Consider the following 13145-nt stretch of genomic DNA (forward strand, 5'->3'; position numbering starts at 1 on the left):
CTCGTGGAGATACCTGTCCATTCTGGCTCATTGTGGTGCTTATGGATCTCTGGAGTGCAGAAGTGTAGGTTTGGCATTGTTGTGCTGTTGCTGGGTTTCCAGACTGCAACTTTTGATGCTGGTCAGAGTCTGCAAGCGCATTTAGGTCCTTGGAGATTTCTCCTTGGCAATGCTATCGTGGATAGTTATGATGTTGAGGTCCTTTCACACTGGTAGTCCTGCCACTGCTGATCTGCTTGTGTCTCATCGGTAGAATGTTTGTAGTTTCCATGCTGACTTGCCATAGCTGCATTGCATTGTTAATGTGCTACTACAAGGGATGGGTGACCCATTAAATGCAAATAATTTGGCACTCATCGGTGTATCATTGATTTCCAATGACTCTGTTACATATCTTTGAGGATTCGGACTGGTAGGATACTTGCACTAGCGCCGGTGTCAATTTTGACCTTGAGTGTATGCTTGCCAGCTTTCTTTGGGCACATTACATGAATAGTAGTGAAAGCTACCAGTTGTTGAACTTCAACAACGTGATGTGTCAGGTTCACAATGTGAACTGCCTGTTTGTCTTCTGTCTGAGAACTACTTCTCATCAATTCTAGGCAGTGAATTCTAAAATTCACTATTAATCTGAGTTGATCTTCTAGCACTTTCCATATCTTTGTGGGATCTTTCTGGCCCTGTACAGATAATCCTGAGGTATTGATTCTGTATAGTCCCTTGTTTTGAATTGCTATCAGAATTTCTACAGCTTGTTTTTCTGGTTCTACCTTTGCTTGGTCTGTAAACCATAATTGCATTCTCTGTTGGAACAGTTTGAACTCAGGATATCCAAGGATTCCCAGTTCATGCTGGGAAAATTGGTATCCATGTTCCTGCTGTTATTTTGCTTTAATCTTGCTTTAAGAACCTGCTTCTGTGACTCTGTACTGCTTCCCTTTAAAAAAAAATTCTCTTTTTGAGACTGATGGGTTTGATTGACAGGTGCAGCTTGTCTGTTTATCTCGCTTCCAACAGTCCAGTCTGTTGACAAAGCTGTTCGATAGGCAATTCTTCACACTTGTGGTTTTATGAGTTTTTTTTAACTCTGGCTGAGTGAATGAAAGTTCTTCAACGTTAGAATGATTTAATAGCTCTAGCTGTGGGCTGCGTGAATGGAGGATTCCCATGCTTTTTGCTGTTGGGCATCTCCTGCAATGCCGCGGACCTGATCAGCCTGGGGGAGCCTTTGAAAACAATCGATCAGCCTGAGACAGGGATTGGGGTTTCCCTGTTTTATTTTCTTTTACGGAGTCTTTTTTTCAAAAAAAATCAATTTTGCAATCACCTCAAAGCTTTTTTTCAATGGGGATTCCTGTATCGATGGGAGACTGACGCACCCGATCACAGTGATTGATTTGCAGCCTGTCGTTCAACTCTGTCTTCTACAGCTGGAGGTGAGTTTTTTTTTCTTTACACTGTTTGGACCAGTGATTCTTTTAACCTTCTCTCTTTTAGCTGGATGTAGTTTTTAAAGCTATTTTCCTGTGGTCTTCAATCTTAGATTCTGTCTTCTCACCACAGCTGCCACCATGTAATGATGAGCATTTTATCTTGTCTGATGCAACATAAATGAGATGCATGGAGTTCAGTTGTTGAAGCTTTCAAAACAGGTTTATTGAACAGCTAACAGGTATATACAGTGCAGAGCTATCTATTTACAGGACCTGCCTCTTGATGTTAGAGTTACAGAGTGAGTCTGGGATGCAGTCACATGACTGCATCCTGGCACTTGGCTTATTAGCATACTAAGATCTTAAAGGTACATTACCCTTCAAGGAAAGCACACAACACCCTTCTCTTCTGAAAATGTTGAATCTGTCCTAAGATAAAGTTCTTACATCATCCAGTGCCCTTGGATACTTCATCGAGGTACCTTTTATTGATATCTGAGCCTTGACCGTAGTACTCACAGATTATTTGACAGGAGCCATTGTCATAGCTGAGGTCATCACCCAATGTCCATGCAAGTGTTTTTTGCAAGGGTCAGTCTCAGGAATCGGAAACATGGATGATTTTTCCTAAGTCATGGGCACTGGGGCTAATTATAGCACTATGGCAACTACTCTGGCTAGGATTAGCCAAATTACCAAAGACTGAATTGAACCTGTGACTTTTTTGTGGTCTGAACAGCTCAGCTACTTACTGGAAAATCTTGCTCGAGCCAATAATGTAGTTCTTGCACAGAGGTTCTGGGACCACTTCTCCTTATGCTCTGGCTGCATCTGCACCCAAATGTACTAATGATGTAAGTGTTATTTTAGTAGTATTCTTAATGCTTTGCACAAGATACACTGCAGATATCATGGGGGTGTCGGTCAGAATGTCGGCTGCCGTTCAAATATGGGATCTCTGTTCTAGATGGATGTTTCACTATTGGAATGCTGCTCAAGTACTCCAATTGCATTATGGGAGTCCCTTAGCTTCACCTTGCTGTACAGGCTACTAGTCTCACTGTATTGGGAATTGCATTGAGAATATTGTGCAAGATGCATGCCTCTGGGCTCAGTGTTCAGTCATGTACGTGCATGGCATTGCATTATTGCCCTGCAGGAAGATCTCTGATAGTCTCGCGCTACTCAGGGATACGATCGCCTACGTACGGGACAGGAGGGTGGACACCTGCCTCATCAGCCTGGACCAGGAGAAGGCTTTTGACAGGATATCGCACACCTACATGATGGACGTGCTTTCCAAAATGGGGTTTGGGGAGGGATCTGCAATTGGATCCAACTGCTCTACACAAACATCAGTAGCGCAGTGGCAATCAACGGGTGGGAATCTGAAAGTTTCCCGATCAAATCTGGAGTCAGACAGGGCTGTCCTCTGTCCCCGGTCTTGTTTGTTTGCTGTATTGAACCCTTTGCTGGGTCTATTAGGAAGGATGCGAGCATAAGAGGGGTGACAATCCCAGGCAGCGGAGGCACTCAGGTCAAAACCTCCCTGTACATGGATGACGTCGCCATCTTCTGCTCGGATCCGCTGTCCGTGCGCAGACTGATGAGCATCTGCGACCAGTTCGAACTGGCCTCGGGAGCCAAAGTTAACCACGGCAAGAGCGAGGCCATGTTCTTTGGGAACTGGGCTGACCGATCCTTTGTCCCCTTCACCGTCAGGTCAGATTACCTGAAGGTGCTGGGGATATGGTTCGGAAGGGCCGGGGCGTGCACCAAAACATGGGAGGAGCGAGTAGCCAAGGTACGACAAAAGTTGGGCATGTGGGGGCAGCGATCTCTCTCCATTGTGGGTAAGAACCTGGTCATCAGGGGCGAGGCGCTCACGTTGTTGCTCTACGTGGCGCAGGTCTGGCCCATACCCCACTCCTGCGCCGTGGCAGTCACCCGAGCCATTTTCCGCTTCGTCTGGGGATCTAAAATGGACCAGGTCCGGAGGGACACGATGTTCAAATCTCTGGACATGGGCGGGAAAAATGTACCCAACGTGGCCCTCATCCTGATGACCACCTTCGTGTGCGGCTGCATCAAGCTATGTGTAGATCCCCAGTACGCAAACTCCAAGTGTCACTACGTGCTGAGGTTCTATCTGTCCCCGGTGTTGCGAAGGATGGGCCTGGTCACATTGCCGCGGAACGCACCATGCAGTTGGGCGGCGCCGTACCACCTATCCTTCGTGGAGCAGTTTCTGCGGAAAAACACCTTTGACCACCGGTCCATCAGGCAGTAGTCTGCACGGAATGTCCTCAAGGCCCTACGGGAAAAGGAAACGGTGGATCCTGTCGGATGGTTCCCCGAGCAGACCGTCAAAGTCATTTGGCGGAATGCCTCATCACCAGAACTTTCAAACAAGCACCAAGACGTAGCTTGGCTGGTGGTGAGAAGGGCCCTCCCCGTCAGATCCTTCATGCACACCCGAAGTCTCGCCCCCTCCGCACAGTGCCCCCGCATTGGCTGTGGTGGGGAAGAGACGGTCGCCCACCTCCTCCTGGAATGTGCCTTTGCAAAGCAGGTGTGGAAAGAGATGCAGTGGTTTTTGTCGAGGTTCATCCCAAGCAGCTCTGTAACACAGGAGTCTGTGCTCTACGGGCTGTTCCCAGGGACGCACACCGAGACAAACATCAACTGCTGCTGGAGGGCTATCAATTCGGTGAAAGACGCCCTTTGGTCTGCCCGAAACTTGCTGGTCTTCCAGCGCAAAGAGTTGTCCACCGCCGAATGTTGCAGACTGGCACATTCCAAAGTCCAGGACTACGTGCTGAGGGACGCACTAAAGCTTGGGGCAGCCGCAGCAAAGACTCAATGGGGAAAGACCACAGTGTAAGGTTCCCCCACCAAGCTGGACTGAGGGGCTGGATCCATGGGAAACCCCTCGAACTGTATCGTTAATATTCTCAATTGCTGTAAATGTAAAACTGTAATTGACATGACAATTGTGAAACAGAAGGGTTGGGAAGAAACTCATGACAGTATTGAAAGAAACTGATCTCTTTTGCAATGTTTGTATTTTTTGGTGTGGTTTGGAAACTGTTTGGCAATGTAATTTTTACAGATTTTTATGAATAAAGTATATTTTGGAAATAAAAAAAAAAATAAATTATTGCCCTGATTGAATCGTCAGCAGAAGCCCCAGAATTTTTTTTTAAATATTCATTTCATGGGATGAGGGCATCGCTGGCCAGGCCAGCATTTATTGCTCATCCCTAATTGCCAATGAGAAGGTGGTGGTGGTGAGCTGCCTTCTTGAACCGCTGCAGTCCATGTGGGGTAGGTACACCCACAGTGCTGTTAGGAAGGGAGTTCCAAGATTTTGACCCAGCGACAGTGAAGGAACAGTGATATAGTTCCAAGTCAGGATGTGTGGCTTGGAGGGGAACTTGCAGGTGGTGGTGTTCCCATGCATTTGCTGCCCTTGTCCTTGTGTCCTTCTAGTTGGTAGAGGTTGTGGATTTGGAAGGTGCTGCCTGAGTAGCCTTGGTGCGTTGCTGTAGTGCCTCTTGTAATGGTATACAGTGCTGCCACTGTACGTCGGTGGTGGAGGGAGTGAATGTTGTGGATGGGGTACCAATTAAGTGGGTTGCTTTGTTCTGGATGGTGTCAAGCTTCTTGAATGTTGTTGGAGCTGCACCCATCCAGGCAAGTGGAGAGTATTCCATCACACTCCTGACTTGTCCATTGTAGATGATGGACAGGCTTTGGGGAGTCAGGAAGTGAGTTACTCGCCACAGGATTCCTAGCCTATAAGCTGCACTTGTATTTATATGGCTGATCTAGTTCAGTTCCTGGTCATTGGTAACCCCCAGGATGTTGATAGTGGGGAATTCAGTGATCGTAATGCCATTGAATTTCAAGGGGAAATGGTTAGATTCCCTCTTGTTGGAGATAGTCATTGCCTGGCACTTGCATGGCATGAATGTTATTTGCCACTTACCAGCCCAAACTTGGATATTGTCCAGGTCTTGCTGCATTTCTACACGGACTGCTTCAGTATCTGAGGAGTTGCGAATGGTGCTGAACATAGTGCAATCATTAGTGAACATCCCGACTTCTGACCTTATGATTTGAAGGAAGGTCATTGATGAAGCAGCTGAAGATGGTGAGGCCTAAGAAACTACCCTGAGGAACTCCTGCAGAGATGTCCTGGAGCTGAGATGACTGACCTCCAACAACCACAACCAACTTCTTTTGCACTAGGTATGTTAAAATGCAAAACTGGAAGAGGTCAAGTGGGAAGAATTAGATGGTTCACATCCTCAATTCAAAATCAAATTTGGGTGAGTTTCTGGAGCCTCATTAAACTCCCAATTTATTTATTTCAACATTTTCATTTTTTTCTCCAATTAGACCCAAACCAGAAATCTAATTTGTTCAAGTGTTGATTACCTGGTGTTGTTGATAGCAATCTTGTTCAGGTAACATAGAATGGTGATGTGAAATTTTCATAAGTACAACATTTTGAATAAAATTATATCCTTCATGAATAAAAATAAATCTGCACCATTAAACAATTTTTCTGTTTTTATTGTAGGCTGTAGTCAGAAATCATTATCTCAGAACTTGCTCATTTTGCATAGTTGCTTCCTCAAAGGGAGAGTAGCTTGTTTGCATCTACCTCCTACTGATCAGTTCAAGAATATTAGTGGCAGAACCATGAAAATATTTTGCTGCCTTTTCCCTTTCAGTCAGGTGCTTTGATATGGGTGGGGTGGGGTGGGGGGTTGGGTTGCCAGGGGACTAAATAGTGATGAAATATAAATGTAAATTAAAAAATAAATGGTTCTCTTTAGTCAGTCTGCAACATAAATGCTATTACTTCCATCTCTAGAAGGGTTATAGTAGTTCATGGGAACCTCCAGCAAAATGCTGGTGTGTCTTTTCCCCAGGCAGCTATTTCTTTGGGCTTTCTACACCAAGTAAACTCCTTGTATGGCTGCATAATTTTTCCAAGATTCTCTGAATGCATATACCAGATATCCTCTCAGAATATTTGTGACTGTTTTGTTGGAGCATGTGCTGTGTACCTCCTGAGGTCAAGGTGGTAGGTATTTAAGTAGGATGAGTGGAAAAACAGAGATGTAGAGTAAGAGAAAGAAGGATATGATCAGGATCAAGCTGTGAGAAAGCCAGGAAGAAATTAAAAATAGAAAGTAGTAACTGAATTGAGAGGAGGAAGCAAGAATATAAAGCATCAAGATAAAAAGACGGGAAATTATAAAAAGCAAAGCATAAAAATAGAAGAGAAGGAAAGTGAGCTGAAACTGAAATATAAATGCGACAAAACTTAGGTGAAAATTTCCTATATATTTAAGAAAATTATTGAAGCCATTTCTTCACTTCCTGGTGTGTGCACAGGGCAATATAAATGAAAAGTAAACAGTTAAAATGATGGCAGATAATACATTGGTTTCTTTCAGAAAAAAGATTAAGGGAGGGCAGATTCATTTCTTTAAAGTGCTAAATGGCATTGGTAGCATGGATTCAAGTAGGTTATTTAACTTAATTCATAATCAGAGACAGATATACAAAATTAACAAACTTCTAGCATAAGTAGATAATTAAAAGATATTTCTTTTTGGAAAGTAGGTAAACATGTAGGATGCACTTTCATTGCAGATGATTAGTGGTCCATCAATCTCTTTAACAGAGAGCAGGGAAAATATTTATCAAGAGGATTGAAGCTTACTGATATGTAGGACTTGTAGGCTGGATTTTCCTCCATCTGCCAACCCAACCCCACTGTGATCCAAAACCATTTTTGTGGTCCAGAATTCCTTATACTTGCCATATAGGATCCTTGTCATCACAAGGCAGTCTGCTGCTGCTAATGAGTCTCACTGCAGCACCAGAAAAGGAGGGGACTAACGTAAAAGGGAAGAAGAACCTTGGAGTTCTTGATGTTGTTGAAATGTATTCCAGGGCAGAGGCACCTGCAATAAATACTATGTGCATAACTAATAACATATAATTCTAGCTAGCAATGAAATGTTTACAAGGCATCATGGGACTCAGCTCACTTGATCACATTCCTTACAAGGGATGATTCACATAAATTCAGCAGAGTCTAATCAAGTGACCTCTAGCCAATGCCCTTATGAAATGTCGACAAAGATGGAATGCTGACAATGTCACCCGCCTGTAACAAGGTTAAGATAAGATGTTATGTATACATAAGGCCCAAGGACGGTGAAGCAGGGGATCTGGAAGACATCATGTACGCATGAGTAACCCCTAGCTGTCCAACAGCATGAGCTGACCACGCAGTCCCCCAATGTCTAGTAACCCATTTCATTGGTTCTACTAATCAATGTATATAATTTATAATCACTATGATTGGACCGTATCCAGCCGGGATGGGCTGAGTAACTGTTTGAAACCGTATAAGTATTGATGATTTTCCTTTGTTTGGTGGAGAGGAATCTGGATTGCCCAGTGACCTGCTCCCCGCCGGCGTAACCCAATAAACTGTTTGACGTTTGGAGCAGACCCGAGTGATTCTTTCAGATTCTTCCCACTAACAACTTTGATTTTTGTTTTTGATCTTGGAACTGGACTATCTGCCGCTGTGCCGGGGATCACCACCCTTGTCCTGGTTGTCCTTGGGCTGGGAGGATCAATGGTGGAATGCATTGTTCCCACCTTGCTATCACTTACATGCAGAGGACATGTAGTGACTGCCAGTGGCTTTTCCTATTGGTGTGAAGTGAGGAAAAATTAGGTCAGGGTGGAGATTTGTGGATAAGCCACCCTGCATGATATTCCACCCATTTGGGGTAGCGTAGTAGAGGAAAATCTAGCCTTTTATCTGACCAAGCTTTATTGTCCTCAACTATCACAGTGTAACTTTGCACATTATATAGTTGTCAAAAAGTTGTCAATAGTAAAGTGGGCAATAGCAACTCCCAATTAACAATGGTTACAGAGAATTTGTAGTTAAGGAAATGCTGAAAGAATAAAATATAGCATGAGGTAGATTGCTGAATGACTATTTGGGAGAATATTATTTTCATAAGAACAAAAGGTTTAAGGCCTGTTTCTTTTTCTTATTGCCTTGACACTTTAGTGAGTTTGTTGCCTGGTTGATGGAAATCAAAGAGATCAGTAAACCTGAGGAAGGAGTTCACCTGGGCCAGGCACTGCTAGAGAATGGAATCATCCACCATGGTGAGTGATTGTGGGGTTAATATGTGTGCTGGGTGTATGGAAGGAGATGCAATATTTGAAATAAATAAGATGAAATATATATGTGAAGTTCCACTGTTGACTATAATCTCAGTTGGTCTGAAGAAATTTTTTCAACAACTGGAGTAAAGAGAATAAATAAACAAATTTTCAAATTCCCACCTTTAGGGGTTCATTTAGTTACAATAATATGCTCGTGTAAGTCGATCATAGAATTGACAATTTGGAAATCAGTTGTCTCCATGCAAATTTCTTTCCTGTCTAGCCTGGTGATGTTATCTTCCTGCTTTGGAATGTGCAGATGTCTCTCCTTTCTCCAAGGGTTGGATTTTCCTTTTGACTTACCACCTGTTTTGTAATGGCTTTGGGGTGCTAAACTGAGCAAAGTGGGACAGGAAAGGATACCAGCTGAAATCCATTGCCAAAAAACTATACCTGAATTGCCAACTGAAAAATGCACCATTCTCCTGTAATCCATACATAGGACATTTTGCTGCAAGTAAATGGATGTGGTCAAACCACCACCACCTTCCCCCCACCCCATCACCACCCCTGCACCCTATCTTCCCCAAGTTCTGCTCCAAATTATTGCCGCTATGATATAAGTTGTAGTATGAACTCAGGAATGGTATCCCTGAGGAGGATTCAGCGTCGAGCAGGCTATATTGATTGTTACAGCTAAAGGTTGATTCTACTTGGCCTGCATTATTGATTTGCTATTGCTCTGGAAGGTCTTAGCAGCATTTTTACTGCCCTATTTAGTCACCTCTCCACTGAGGATGTGGATTTCCCAATGAAAATCTTTCCATTCCTTTGTTTTGGTGGGGAATGCAGAAAAAGATACAATGATTTCTCAAGGATGCCCAAGGTTAGCCAATCCACTTCCTGTACCACTGATGGATCCTCTTTCTCAACACCTGAGTGTCATAGAAATTCACTTCATCAAAGTGCAACCTCTTCAAGCACTCAAGCCCCATCTTCGCTCAAAAGCACTTCACTCAAGAGAATCACCAGACCACAGACCAACTACTTGGGAAGATGTAGTTAAAGATTTGGAAGGGTTTTATACTATGTGCAACACTGAGCAGTAGTGAATTTGGGATTATGGGAGTGAAAGGGGGGGCGAAGAGTGGCATTCATCTAAGGAATGTTGAGAAATGACCAACCTTGACTGAGAGGCCTATGGTCCTAGATTTTGCAGCCCAGTTTTCAAAAAAGTTGCAATTAGGGAGAATTGATTTCGTGTGGAGACAGTGGAGAAGATTTCCATGTAAACTGGTTAAAATGATGAACAACTGGGAAAAATCCGCTACTCTCATCTGCAACATATCACAGGGGGTTTCTTATAATCCACAGAAAACTGTGGAGATAGTGACAGCCTGAGAGATTTCTGTGATACCCTTTGCTCAGAAGAGCTTCCACAGACATCGGTGGTTTCTGATGTGACAGCAAACCGTGCAACAACAGGACACTTTCAGCAAGCTGCTGTGACCTGAGAAGGCCTTTTGAATTTTGTGATGCCATCAACCAGTAGCACCAGTGGGCTGCAAGAGGTGGGTGAAAATACCACTATCTCTTCGGAGACTGGCAATAAACCTGAATCATTGAAGCTCTCTCCCATGCTTGCACAATAGAAGTACAAACATGGGCCTGACACCCTTTGACATTGCAAGAGAAAGGCTGCCGGAAGCTGGTCACCTCACACTGTGATGAGTCCTCTCAGCCATCTTAGGTTCCAGAGGAATCTTCCCAGCCATTCATCCCTGGACCTCATCTCACTTAGAGAGCGCCTTGTAGGAGTAATAGATTGGAAGCTACAGCAAGTAAGTTAGCTGCCACAAAGGGGAGACTGGGTATTAATCAATAGTTATAAGTAGTGAATGCTTTGCTATCACCTTTTGATAATATTTCTGTGCAAAGTAAACACATCTTGACCACTTAGAGTCAGAGTTCATTACTTCTCAATCTTGTTTAATTTTTGGTCCTGGATGATGATGGGGAAATAGTAAACTTTTATCTTATGAAGGAAATAGTTTAAAGTTTGATAATACAGGACTTTGAGAGGAGAGCAGGCAGGTCTGAAGTAACTTTATTGGGTAGCCAGCTTTTATTCATTGCAAGCACTGAGCTATCAATTACAGCCTTCTTTGGCTGTTGCTAATCCTACTCCATGTCTTCTCTTTCTTGTGCACTCTCATCTTACTATGGAAGCAAAGTCCTTCCATCTCCACCCTTTATCATCATTGTCCAGCTTCTAGAAGCAGCAAGCCTTTCTTCTTCACAATGATATATAGCAGAGATGTTAAACCAAGGCCCTGTCTGTCCTCTCAAGTGGAAGCAAAAGATCCTATGGCACTATTTCGAGGGGAGTTATCCCTGGTGTCCTAACAATATTTATCCCTCAATCAACATCACAAAAGAAACGGATTAATGGTCATTATCACATTGCCTTTTGTGGGAGCTTGCTGCGAATAATTGGCTACCACATTTCCTCCATTTAAAAACTGTGACCACACTTCAAAAGAACTTGATTGGCTGTAAAGCATTTGGGACGGCTTGAGTTCATGAAAGATGTTGTATAAATACAAGTCTGTCTTTCTTTAAGCTGCTGTGATTCTGGAATCACTGGCTGTGGTGTATTGTGAGGCTTCACTGATTTTATCTGGACACCTCAAATCAGATTCCAAAATGCCTATAGTCTCTATAAAGGGTGCCTGGATTTTTTTTGTGACGATAACTCTAATGCAATTTTAGTCTGATGATTTTGAGGTGGCGGATGTTACCATCTCATTTTACTCTGCCAGGAACAGATGGAATTCAGAGGAAAATCAGCCCTTGATTGGATGATGCTCTCCAATGCCATATTCTTAGTTAGCAGTGGCCTCCCAAACTATGTACTCAACTTGCCTGTAACATTTGCAAAATAATCTTCTGTCAATTTTCAATAGAAAATATTACAGAGCAAATTCTAAGAATCATGCAGAGTTGTACAGATTTTTTGAAAATATTGGAAAGAGTATTTGTGTTTATCTGTAGGTTTCATATAGTATATCAGAGGTGCTTTGCTTCAAGGTAATTTAGGATGTACAAAGGCAAATGCAAATGCGCACACTTCAATTTGTTATTGCCATTAGGCTGCAAGTGTGCTTTTTAAAAAATTTATTTCTCTCCATTATGCACGTTTTCTCGACTTTACAGCAGCAGCTCTATGCACAGCAATTGAAGGTTGAATGAAATTAAGCAGCGCAAATTTAATAACTGACACAGTTGATGACATTCATCAGAGTTTAAACGTTAACTGGGTTCATTGAAATCTGTGAGCTGCCCTCAGTGATCAAATCCTACTTTCACTTTGAATGTAATTGGCATTTACAAATTATTATGTGGATATTAATAAGTATATTAGAAATTCTAATGGTAAAATGTTATACCAGATTATGCATATTTATTACCAAAAATGATATTCTTATTGAATTAACTTGCAATTGTTAAACTGTTTACAGTTTTCAAAAAGTCTTTAATAATGATTCAGATGTGCACTGCTTTGAACGAACAGTAATGTTATTTTCTTTGTGGCTGCTCATTTTTGACTAATACACTTTGGTATTCAGTAACAGACAAACACCAGTTTAAACCTGATCATATGCTGTACAGATTTCGATATGATGATGGGACATACCATCCAAGAAGTCAAATTCAGGATGTCATCTCCAAGGTACTGTTCTTATAAAGAACCTACTGACACTGCATATTTGTATTTTATACAATTAAAAGGCAAAAGGAATAAAAGCTAATATCGAATTGATATTTGCTGTTTAGCTTTCTTGAAGGTGAACATTATTTTTGGGGAAGTGATTTCAATATAGATTTGTGCACTCATTGTATACTTGCTTTCATCAGTCGAGGCATAGAATATAAGAGCAGGGAGGTAATGATGGAGCTGTATAAAACGCTAGCTAGGCCACAGCTGTTGTACTGTGTACAGTTCTGGGCACCACACTATAGGAAGGATGTGATTGCACTGGAGAGGGTGCAGAGGAGATTCACCAGAATGTTGCCTGGGATGGAGCATTTCAGCTATGAAGAGAGACTGAAAAGGCTAGGGTAGTTTTCCTTAGAGCCGAGAAGGCTGAGGGGGGACATGATTGAGGTATACAAAATTGATGAGGGTCATTGATAGGTTAGATGGGAAGAAACTTTTTCCCTTAGCGGAGGTGTCAATAACCAGGGGGCATAGATTTAAGGTAAGGGGCAGGAGGTTTAGAGGGGATTTGAGGAAAAAAATTTTCACCTAGAGGGTGGTTGGAATCTGGAACACACTGCCTGAAGAGGTGGTAGAAACAGGAACCCTCACAACATTTAAGAAGTATTTAGATGAGCACTTAAAACGCCATAGCATACAAGGCTACGGGCCAAGTGGTGGAGATTGGGATTGGAATTGTTCGGTGCTGGATGGCCGGCATAGACACAATG

At 42.8% G+C, this 13145-nt stretch overlaps 1 protein-coding gene across 3 annotated transcripts in view; it reads left to right on the plus strand.

Moving 5' to 3' along the window:
* prex2 (phosphatidylinositol-3,4,5-trisphosphate-dependent Rac exchange factor 2) overlaps nucleotides 1-13145 on the plus strand; it is a 638971-nt gene that overhangs the window by 234707 nt on the left and 391119 nt on the right. For all 3 annotated transcript variants that reach the window (XM_068030918.1, XM_068030919.1, XM_068030920.1), the window contains exons 11-12: nucleotides 8554-8654; nucleotides 12284-12387. In XM_068030918.1, the coding sequence (XP_067887019.1) occupies nucleotides 8554-8654; nucleotides 12284-12387 (205 nt within the window). The remainder of the gene's footprint in view (nucleotides 1-8553; nucleotides 8655-12283; nucleotides 12388-13145) is intronic.

Source organism: Heterodontus francisci, chromosome 5 (genome assembly GCF_036365525.1).
Source record: "Heterodontus francisci isolate sHetFra1 chromosome 5, sHetFra1.hap1, whole genome shotgun sequence".
NCBI classification, from domain to species: Eukaryota; Metazoa; Chordata; class Chondrichthyes; order Heterodontiformes; family Heterodontidae; genus Heterodontus; species Heterodontus francisci.